This window comes from Neomonachus schauinslandi, chromosome 13, assembly GCF_002201575.2.
Source record: "Neomonachus schauinslandi chromosome 13, ASM220157v2, whole genome shotgun sequence".
In the NCBI taxonomy this organism is placed as follows: domain Eukaryota; kingdom Metazoa; phylum Chordata; class Mammalia; order Carnivora; family Phocidae; genus Neomonachus; species Neomonachus schauinslandi.
In genome coordinates, this window is record NC_058415.1 from 91861420 (window position 1) to 91872463 (window position 11044).

At 68.7% G+C, this 11044-nt stretch overlaps 1 protein-coding gene across 1 annotated transcript in view; it reads left to right on the forward strand.

Annotated features, from left to right (window-relative positions):
- Nucleotides 1–10391, forward strand: part of KCNT1 (potassium sodium-activated channel subfamily T member 1) — a 25526-nt gene extending 15135 nt beyond the window's left edge. The window contains exons 21-29 of the mRNA XM_021690984.2: nt 165–276; nt 3781–3882; nt 4171–4254; nt 4338–4466; nt 4808–4828; nt 5456–5741; nt 6999–7061; nt 10089–10173; nt 10271–10391. Coding sequence (XP_021546659.2) covers nt 165–276; nt 3781–3882; nt 4171–4254; nt 4338–4466; nt 4808–4828; nt 5456–5741; nt 6999–7061; nt 10089–10173; nt 10271–10391 — 1003 coding nt within the window. The remainder of the gene's footprint in view (nt 1–164; nt 277–3780; nt 3883–4170; nt 4255–4337; nt 4467–4807; nt 4829–5455; nt 5742–6998; nt 7062–10088; nt 10174–10270) is intronic.
- The last annotated feature ends 653 nt before the right edge of the window (nt 10392–11044 follow it).

The window sequence follows — 11044 nt, forward strand, 5'->3', positions numbered from 1 at the left end:
GTGACCAGGGGACCCCTCCCTGAGCCCCTCCTCCCCTGTCCCTGACCCGGGGACCCCCCCCTGAGCCCCTGCTCCCCCGTCCGTGACCAGGGGACCCCCGCCCTGAGCCCCTGCCCCCCATCCATGATCAGGGGACTCCGCCCTGAGCCCCTACTCCCCCGCAGGCTCTTCCCCAGCTTGAGCATCACCACGGAGCTCACCCACCCTTCCAACATGCGGTTCATGCAGTTCCGTGCTAAGGACAGCTACTCTCTGGCTCTTTCCAAGCTGGAAAAGGTGAGCAGCTGCACCTGACCTCCCCCGTGCCACCTCCTGAGCTGTCAGGGTTCAGAGCCTGGAGGGAATGGGGGGGCCTCTGGGGCTCAGGGGCCACGGGAGGCCGAGGCACCTGCTCTCCTCTGGCCAGAGGGAGTCAGAGTTGGGGACTCAACTCCCATGTGAGGTTCCTGTGTCCTCCCCAAGGCTTTAGGGGCACTGGCCCCCCTGGTGGCCGGGTCCAGGCCTGGCCGTGCCTGGGTTGAGGCTCCCTGCCGTGTCCGTAAATACCAGCATGGGGGACACCGACTCCCCATTTCCCGCGCCGCAGGCACTGTGCCCAAACCTGAAACATGATGGGTCTCAACCACCTGGCAGGTGTACACAAAGGACTGGGGGTCAGAGAGGGGAGGCAGTTGTCTGGGTCACACGGTGGAGGGGAGGCAGGGTGGGAATCCACTGCTGGCTCCGGGCCTCCAGGAAGGGCATCGGCTAGCGTTGGTGCGGAGCCCTGGGACACAGGGACCGGCCACCCGGGACACAGGCTCTGGTGCGGTCGTCCTTGCCCAGGCCACTGGCAGCACCCCTCCACAGCAAGGGGCAGGGTGTGTGCTGGGGTGAGGGTAAGACCAGGGAGCAGGTGAGCTGCCGAAGAGGGGGCCCGGGCCTCCTCGGGAGGTTGGGTGCAGCAAGCACTTGCTGTGAGCATCGAGCTCCCGGGCCTGGGCTGCCCGCCTCCTCGGGGAACAGACTGCAGTCTCAGCGGCTGACCGCACAGCTGCCATCCACCCAAGCCAGGCCGGCCCATCAGCCCCAGCCAGAAGGGACAAGCTGCAGCTTCACCCTGAGCGCCGGTGGACGGTGGAAGTGCGTCCCGCCCAGGGCTGGGTCAAGAGGCCTGTGGGGACCCTGGTGCTCCGCTTGCCAGAGGGACAAGTAGAAGCTGGGCAGGTGGCCTCCAGGCCCTCGGAGAAGAGAGAGGGGCGCCTGCTCGGCACAACGGCCAGAGGGACCTCAGGCACCCATCCCGTCCAAGCCGTCCCTGGAGTGTGCTGTGCCCGGCACCCGGGGCCAGCCCTCCCGGCCACTCTGAGCCTGTCCCAGCAGCCTGTGGGCTGAGCGTCCATCTCTGGAATGATTGGAGTGCACCGGATTCTGGGTCCAAATGCTGGGGCTGCTGCTCTGGATCTGAGCAGGATTCTCGGGGTCTGGGAATTCAGGTCTGACCCGAGCAGGAGCAGGGGTGACCGGCACGGGGTTCGGCTCCAGGCTGCTGGTCCCGCCCCTCACTGCCGGCTTCCCTTGAGCCCACACAGTCCCTCAGGGGCCTCCCGCACCGCCTGTTCTAGGAGGTGGGCTTCGAGGCAGCCTGCGCTCCCGCTCTCCCCTCCTTCTGCGGCTGACGTCCCCCATTGACCCCTGTGGTGGCAGGCGCACCCGCTGCCCAGCTCAGGATGGTGGACCCCATCGTGTGGCTCCGTGGTCTGGGCCCGGGCAGAAGGGAGGACGCCAGCATGTGTGAGAAGCAGCCCCGGCTCCTCCAGGCTGATGTGGGCTGAGGCCCTGGGCTGCAGAGACTCGGGCTGACATGGGCGGGTGTCCCCAGGCTGCAGAGACTCGGGCTGACGTGGGCGGGGGGCCCGGGGCCACAGAGACTCGGGCTGACACGGGCAGGGGTCTCGACCACAGAGACAAGGGCTGGCAGAGCTACGGGATGCCACCCCCCTCAGAGATGGTTGGAGCTGATGTCGCACCAGCCCCTGTGAGTCCTGGGCCTGGAGGCCACGGAGGCCTTGTCTTCTGACGTCCCGACTAGGCTTGGCCTGGAGCCCCCGTGGGTCTCTGCCCCCTAGGTGCGCCCCGACGGCGATGGCCCCCACAGGAGCCGCTGGGCTCGTTTCTTTACAGAATTAACGGCAGTTTATTTTTATGAAAGCGTGCGTGTCTCCTACTTCAAGGAGCACTGGATGAAGAAGGCGGTTTTTGAAAGGGCGACCCAAGTTGCCTTGGCACCTGCTGGTCACAGAGCCGTGTAGAGAGAGGACCCGGCCGGAGGGTGGCCGGGGAAGGTGGGGCCTCGCCATGCGGACCCCCCACCCCGTTCCGGCAGCTTCTGCCCCGCAGGGCTGCCCGTCCAGTGCGGCCTCCAGCCCCTGCCCCGCCTGCAGGAGGGGCTCATCCACGCCTGTCCCGACCCCGCCAGCCCGCGCGCACGAGCTGGGCCTCCGGTCAGAGCGCTCGCATCCCTCCAGCACCAGCCACAGAACCTGCAGGGCCTCCTGCAGCCTGAAAACGTGAGCCCCGTGTTCCAAATGCCGGAGACGTTCTGTTAAACATGCCGCAGCGCCGCGCCTCCCCGGCCCCTCGGCAGCCTCCCAGGACCCGCTTCCTCCTCGGTTCACGGGAGCCGCTCAGGGGAAGGAAGGCGCCCTTTGCACGGACTTGCGGGTCCCGCCGCACACCCATGTGATGCGCCCCGAGTCCTGCACACAGACGCGCTCCTGGACTTGGGCCTGCAGGCCACGCGGCGTGTGCCGCGTCCGGACACGGCTTGCCTCACGGGCCGCGGCACCACCACCAGAGCCTGCCGCCTGGCTCCGTGCCCCATGCCCATGCCCTGCTGCCCTCGGGCAGGAGAGGCCTCCAGGCAGCCCCTGGGTCTTCTGCATACCTTGCCTGCCTTCTGCCTTTGAAGCAAGTCTGGTCCCATGAGAAGGGGGCTTCTCGGCTGTCGGTCGCAGCGAACCTTGGGTGCTGAGGAAAATGGCCCCGAAGACGTCCAAGTCCGACTTGCCAGGGCCTGGGCAGAGTGTGGTGCGCAGTCGAGGGACCTTGTGGACCGGAGAGGGTCCCGCGGGGGCCCAGTGTCCTCACCGGGGACCTGCCAGGCAGGAGGCGGAGGGTCAGAGTTCAGCAGGTGCACCGTGCTGGCTGTGGGGCAGGAGGGAAGGGCCACGAGTGGAGGGACGCGGTCAGCTTCTAGAAACGAAACAGGAAAGGACTGTCCCCTAGAGCTGCCGAGAGCGCGGCGCCCCTGGCGCCTTCATCCCATGCCGTCGGGCTCCCGACGTCCGGAGCTGGGCGAGGGTGGACCTGTGTTCCTGAAGCCACAGGAAACCCCCGTGCGAGTCCCTGGAACTCGGTGCTCACGGAGCATCGTGGGCGCCATGGGGGAACAGGGAGGCAGGAACGGCGCACGCCTTTCCATGATTTCTGTGTGTCCCCACGCTCCACCGTCCCGTCTGACTTCACTTAAAAACACAAGCTCAAGGATAAAATTACTGAGATGATTTCGAATTTTAGGATGGCGAGAGCGGCGCATTAAAGCAAGCGTGGGGACCCATGGGGCCGTGCAGGTCCCACGCCCAGCATGGGATGGGGGGCCCCAGATCCCCCCGCTGAGTGCATCTGGGGGGCGCTAGCTGGTGCTGTGGCCCGAGGTCGGCCGTCTGCTGGGGCACGCACACCCTGCTCGGCCGTCCGCCTCTGTGATGCGAGCACCGCCTGAGTCCCCCTTTCCTGCAGAGGGAACGGGAAAACGGCTCCAACCTGGCCTTCATGTTCCGCCTGCCGTTTGCCGCGGGCCGCGTCTTCAGCATCAGCATGTTGGACACGCTGCTCTACCAGGTCAGCGGGGTCAGGAGGGCAGGGGGTCGAGGGCAGCGGGAGCCCCAGCCTCCTCTCCACCTCCAGCCGACAAAGCCCAGTTCTGAGCGTCCCTCCCTGGGTCCACCCCGAGTGTCCCCCGTCCTTCTCCTCCCAGAAAGGCGCTGCCCTGGGCTCTGCTCCCGGCAGCCTCTGGGTCTCCGATCCCCAGGCCAGACAAGGCTTCCCAGGAGGAGGCTGCGGGCGTGTGAGGGGACCCGGCCTGTCCCCGGGGCGCCCCGCCTCACTGCGGCCTCCCTCTCTGGCCAGTCCTTCGTGAAGGACTACATGATCTCCATCACCAGGCTGCTGCTGGGCCTCGACACCACGCCAGGCTCCGGCTACCTCTGCGCCGTGAGTGACGGGGCCGGCCGGGCGGGCATGCCGTCGTGGGGCGCGCGCGGCCGGCCCCAGCTCAGGGCCGCCGCTCGCTCTAGATGAAAGTCACGGAGGAGGACCTGTGGATCCGCACGTACGGCCGGCTCTTCCAGAAGCTGTGTTCCTCCAGCGCTGAGATTCCCATCGGCATCTACAGGACCGAGTGCCACGTCTTCTCGACCTCTGAGGTTCGGGCCAGGGGGCTCCTGAGGATGGGCTCGCGCACGAGAGCCCGCAGGCTTCCTGCGTAATTTGTGCCGCTGCCGTGTTTCAGTCTGGGATCCGGGCCTTTGCTGCCAGGCCCTTCTCGGGTCAGGTTCACGTGCCCCCACACGTGGCTGGGTGGCTGGGACCCCCAAGTGGGGCCGGGGAGCTCGAGGACGAGGGGCCCTGTGCCGCCAGCTGGAGCCACACTGGGCAGCCTGCCACGCGGGTCCCGAGCCCACGAGGGGCCCAGGCAGTCTCTGGGGCTGGGGGCGGGGGCAGAGGCACCCACAGGCACCCAGGCTGCCCCTGGTTTCCTTTGCAGCCCCACGACCTCAGAGCCCAGGTGAGTGGCCTCGTGAGCCTCACATCGAGCTGTGCTGACGGGTGCAGAGTCCTACCTGCGCTCCCCCACCCCAAGCCTGGGGGGCACGGGGCCCCGGGCAATGGCAGGGTCAGGGAGTGCGTCCCCAGGATGGGTCAGCCGTGGCGCAGCTCCAAGAGGGCCCCTGGGGAAGCAGGCTCATCCAGCCGCCTGTGCTCTGTCCACGTCCCGCTGTGGCCCCCCTCGTGGCGGGGGCCCCCTCCCTGCTGGTCTGGCCCGACCCATGCCCCCAGCCTCTCGGGTGCTGCCCAGGCGGGAGTCCCCACGAGCCCCCGGGTTCCCATGCACCCACTGAGCCACTGGCACTCCCCGTCTACCACGCTCCCCGTCCCCACTCATCCAGTTCTCCAAGATGGGGAAATTGGGGCTCACAGAGGGGTGGCCCTCCGTGGCAAAATCAGGACAGGCGGGGCCCAGGTGGGAGCCGTGGAAGCAGGGCCCCGAGAGGTGGGGGAACGGCCCTCGTCCACCCAGCAAACGTGGACAGGCCTGGAGGCGGTGTGGGGCTGGCCCCCCCGGCTGGAGGAGGAAGGCGCTCGTGCCCTGGGCCCTGGGCTCCCCTCCCCCTCACCCTCCCGCCCTGGCCAGTCCCAGATCTCGGTGAGCGTGGAGGACGCGCAGGAAGCGAGGGGGCCCTGGAGCGTGCGGGCGGCCGGCGGCGGCGGCCCAGCCGAGCACCCGCTCCTGCGGCGCAAGAGCAGGCAGTGGGCCCGGAAGCTGAGCCGCAAGGGCCCCAAGGCCACGGGGAAGGCGGCGGCCGCCGAGTGGGCCAGCCAGCAGCAGCTCAGCCTGCACCAGCGCTCCGAGCGGCAGGAGCTCTCCGAGCTGGTCAAGAACCGCATGAAGCACCTGGGGCTGCCCACCACCGGCTACGGTAAGGGCCCGGGCAGCGCCGCCCGCCTCAGGGACCGGGACAGACACGCGCTGGCCGTGGTGCCCGGGGCCCCCGCTCTGCCCGCCGCCCCACGAGGCCCGTCGGAGCCCCTCTGGTGCAGGACACAGGGTGCCCCAGAACTGGCCCTGAGGCCCGCAGGGAGGGCTCACCCTCACCGCTCTGGGGCCTCAGTTTCCCCATCTGTAAAACAAGGGACTAGATCGAGCTGACTGAGCCCAGCACGCGAACTCGCGAGAGCCGTGGCCGTAGGGTGGGCTCCCCCAAAGCCAAGGGCACAGTCCTCACATGGGGACGGATTAGCGCCTCTGGGATCAGGCACACGCGGGTGCGCTGTGTTCTCGTGGAGAACGGGAATGTGGCGGGGAGACCCCGCAGCCCCCGGCCACCCCCCCGCGGTCTTCCCAGCAGCCAGAGCGTATGGGACACGTCAGGGGGCAGCTGGGCCCGTGGCCACATCGGGCCGCACAGCAGCTCCTGAGACAGTCACCGCTTCTGCTGCTTTGTGGCCGCACCCCTAGACCCTGGCAGCCCCTTCTCTCTGGAGCTTATTTTGGGGAGAAGTCCACGACCTTGGCCAAGAGCAGAGCCGGAGGAGAGGCGCTCCTTCCCATGCCCGCTCTGGAGGTGCTGCTCCTGTCGTGGGCTAGAGGGGAGCACAGGCTCTCCGCCGCTCCCGTCTGCACCCACACCGCGCCAGGTCGAGCCTCTGGCGGGTATTGGGTCACGTCTCGGGGACTCTGCCTATGAGTCGGGCTTGGCTGTCCCACCGCGGGCATGGGCTCTCCCCAGCCCACTTCCTGCGCCCCGCTCCAGGTGGGACCAGAGGCCAGAGTCTGGGGGCCAGCCCCGCCCCCACCATGCCAAGCTGCATGGGTCACCTCCGTCCCCCTCCGCGTCCCTGCTCCTCCGAGCAGTGTGCCTCCGGCCCCACGGCCAGGAGCAGCAGATAGGGTTTCGGGCCTGCCAGCCCTAGAGCTGGCACCTGTCCCATGTTCCCCTTGACCTCTGCAACCCCCCTGCCCTCCCCAGAGCTTGGCAGAGAAGGAACCCATGTTGCCGCTGACGGGCTTGCTTCCCCGGTGGCTGGCGCCGGCCGCTGCCGGTCCCCGAGTGCACGGCCCCCTGTGTGCGGCTGGCTGCCCCCCGCCCCCCTCCGCTGTGCTGGCCGCCACGCGCTGCTTGCTGACCTCTCTCTCTCTCTGTTTCTGTCTGTCCCTCTTCCTGTGTGTTCCATAGAGGATGTAGCAAATTTAACAGCCAGTGATGTCATGAATCGGGTAAACCTGGGATATTTGCAAGGTAATTCTGCTCCGGCGGACTTCGGCTGCCACACGAGGGGGCATGCCAGCCGTGGCCGCCGGGCCGCCTAGGGCCCGCCCCAGCCAGGCAGGCGGACAGAGAGTAGACAGGAGAGGGCCCCCGTGCTCCCAGATCACCCCCATGCAGGGCCCTGGACACTCTCGTCCTCTGTGTGTGGAGGACGGGACTGACCCCGGGAAGGCGCCCTGACGGTCACTGCGCCACACTCGGGGCTCACCCGGTCCTCCTGCTCCCGTGTGCTCTGAGGGTAAGCCCCGCTGTCCGCGTCTGCCCTGACTGTGCTGGTGGCTGTCGGCCTGCAGCTGGCCCGAGATGCCAGGGACCCTGACCCCACCCAGCTCCGGGGAAGCATCCAGACGGATGGTTCCGAGCCTGGGTCCCACGCACGCGCACACACACGGGGGAGCGCAGCGAGGCCTGGGCCGGCGGCTGGGGAATTGGGGTCTGCTCTGTCCTGGGCCTTTGTGAGCCGCCCGAGTCAGGTGGACCTTCAAGAGGGGGATCTCCCTCTCCGACTGCGACAAAGCCTGTCCATACTCCCCTTTCTCATCCGGGGCTCAGGTTTCTTCCAAGAGGATGCCCCGCAGCCCCCAGATCTGCCCTGAGAGCCCAACCGAATTCAGAGTAGCGTCCAGGCCATGGTCCCTGCTGCCAGGACCCCTTCCTTCCCTGGGAGCTCCTCGCGGCCCTAGAGAAAGCTCCACGCTGGCATGCCCAGGCGCCTTGGGGCAGCCCCTTCGTCCAGGGCTGACCCCAGAGGGGACGGTTTTCCTGGGCTGGAAGCCGTCTGGGGCAGTCCCAGGCCCGGGAGTGAAAACCTCGGTGGCTCACAGCCCCGGGGGTGCTGAGCGGGGCTGGCCCATCGGGGCCCATGGCGGCAAGGCATCAGCCCCTCCTGGGTTCTTAGGCTTTTCCTTAACCTGAAAGTCAGGATGACATTCCTGGAAGACCCACAGGGCCAGCACGGATCCAAGTCCAGCAGCTTCCAGGAACAGGGTGGCCGCGTCGCCCCCTCCCTGCACCCGGCCGCACCCTTGCTTTCTGCTGAGGCTGAGGGCCCCCCTTTTGTGGACGTTGGGAAGCACCTGGGGCTGGATGCAAAACCAGAGGAGAGGGAAGCCCGTTAGCCAGGCCCCCGGGGAGGGTATCATCTGGCAGGCAGCCCACTGAGAGCGCAACTGTCCACCTTCACCCCTGCTCGCCACCACCCTTGAGGGAGGTGGCTGAGGCTTGGCTAAGTGCCGGGCTGGGGGGCAGTGAGTGCAGACCCCGGGGCGTGGGGTGGGGAGGGGAGTGGAAGCATCTGGTCTACAGGGTCGCTGGAAGGTCTGGGATAGTAGGGGTGCGGGGATGGGGGGCAGGGTAAGGTGACACCTCCCTTGGTCATCTGCCAGGAGAGCCATCATCAGCCCCCTGCCCCCACCACCTGCGCATGGTGGTCCCGGTGAAGCTGACCCGTCCTGGGGAAACCAAGCCCCTCTCAGCCCCTGGCGCTCCAGCTGGGCCCCCACACCTCGCAGCCCACCACCCCCGGACGCACAAAGCCAGGCCTGGCTCAGTCCGGTCCTAAGCTCTGCTGGTTTCAGGACCACCCTGGTCGTCCAGCTCAGGGGGAGACACGGGCCCAGGCTGGGGGGGGGGGGGGGGCCCCAGGAGGTGCCAGCAAGTGAGGATGGGCACCCAGCTCTGGCCGCCCACGGAGGGATGGCCCGTGTGCCCTGGGGGGAACAGCTGCTGGCTCTGGCCCCAACACCAGCCCCCACTTTCTGTGCCCCAACCCGGCGTGTGTCTCAGCATGGCGCTCCGCTGATACCTGCGGTTGGGGGTCCGCGAGACCCACCTCCCTCTCCACCCGCGGCACCCCCGTACGCACCATGAGGCCCACCCCGCAGACGCACGCGGGGCCCGGGCCTGGGAGGTGTGCCTCCCTGCACGGCCACCGATTGAGCCCCCCTGCTCGGTGGCTGGCGGCTTCCACCAAAGGGCCCCAACACGGGCTGTGGGAAGAGAGCAAAGAGCCAGGGTCACCAGGAAGCTGTTCCTGGAGTGGACGCAGAGGCTGGTGCCAAGAGACGGCCCAAGAGTCTGCGCGTGTCTGCTGGACCCACCCCCCCAGGGCCCACCCCGTGCCCCCGCCTGCCTCCCAGGAGGCTGCTGTGCCCGACCCGTTGCTGCAGGGGGCACGTTCAGCTCCGAACTGCTCAGCCCCCAGCCTCGCTGGCCAACTGGCTGCTTCTCCCGCTTTGCAGAGAATCCCTTCCTCGGGGGCCTGGCTGGTACAGTCCTGCCAAGAGCCAACGGTGCAGGAAGGAAATGACAGGAGCTGGGGGCTTGGGCCACCAGGGCTGGACCCCTCTGGAGGGCCATCCCCTTGATGGCTGCCCCGGGTCAGGAGGTGCCTTTACACATTGCCACATGGGTAAACTGAGGTCACGAGCCATTCGTGGCTCTGCCAGTGAACGCAGTGGCCGGGGGCATCTGTGATGGGACCAGTGCTTCTCCAGAGAACCCACTCTCCCCCCCGCCACCTGTGCGCCAGAGACTGGGCGGTCCCTGTGGGCTCCGAAGGGGCCCCCCCTCTGGGAAGGGGGCGGGGGGCCCTGTGGGCTGACCCCGTGGACCAGGTTTTGAGAAACAGGACATACGTGCAAAGCAGAGAGGTGAACGAGGGGTGAGGGGGGGTCGGCCTGGAGGGGGAGGGGCAAGCGGGGGGCTGGGTCAGACGTGTGTGGAAGCGTGCGCGCACACGCGGGTTTGTGCAAGCGGCAGGTGTGCTCGAGGCCACCACGTTGGAGATGCTGGCTGCCCAGGGTGTGGGTGGCCGACCCCTGCCCGTGCCGGGCCCGCAGCCGCAGCACGTAACCCCGTCAGGCAGGGCCAGCCCCGCGGGGTGCAGACAGGGCGCCTGGAGAGGCTGGGAGGATCCCGGGGCTCGTCGGGCGCGGCAGAGCGGAGGGGGTGGCGGCGGCTGAGCCGTGACCACCACGGGGCCCGTCTCCTTTGCAGACGAGATGAACGACCACCAGAACACGCTCTCCTACGTCCTCATCAACCCCCCGCCCGACACGAGGCTGGAGCCCAACGACATCGTGTAAGTCCCGCGTCCCCAGGCGAGCGCCCGCCGCGCCCCCACGCTGCGCACCCAGCGGGCGGAGGGCAGCGCCCAGGGCTCTCCGCCTCCCCGGCAGGTACCTCATCCGCTCCGACCCCCTGGCCCACGTGGCGAGCGGCGCGCAGAGCCGGAAGGGCAGCTGCAGCCCCCGGCTGGCTTCTTGCAACCCCGAGACCCGCGACGAGACGCAGCTCTGAGCCCCACGAGGAGCCCGGCCGCCGGGGCCGCGGGCCCCATCCCCACATTGGCATGCATCGCACTGCATGGAGCGCCGGGACCCCGCCAGGCCAGCTGGGCCCTGGCTGCAACGCTGGCCCCTCCCCGCCCCGCCCCGCCCCGGACGGGAGCCCTCACCCGGGCTGACGAGGGGGGCGCGTGCCCCCGGGCCCCAGGAGAAGCCGGCGGGGAGGCCTTTTTAACCTGTTTTTACGAACTTGTACAGTCCGCGTCCCCACACAACGTACCGTAACTCGTGATGGGGCCCGGCTGAGCCGAGGGAGGGCCGCGGGGGCACACGGCTGCGCTGCAGGGGGACGCTGGGTGCAGGGGGACGGGAGGGAGCTGAGCCCTGCCCCCAGCAGCCGGGCACACTCAGACTCGCAGCTCACGCGCAAGCCGTGTTTCCACGGCCATGGACGGACGGCCCGCTCACGGGGCTGGGCTTGGCCACACGACTGTGAGGGTCGGGCCCAGAGTCGGGCCCCGAGGGGCTCCCCGCTGGCAAGCGCTCCACACTGTGCGGGCAGGGGAGGGGAGCCGTGAACACAGCAGCTTGGCCTGAGGCCCCCTCACCCGGAGGCTGGACCTGCTCGGCGGGCGTGGAGGGAGGCGGGCTGCCTCGAGACGCCCC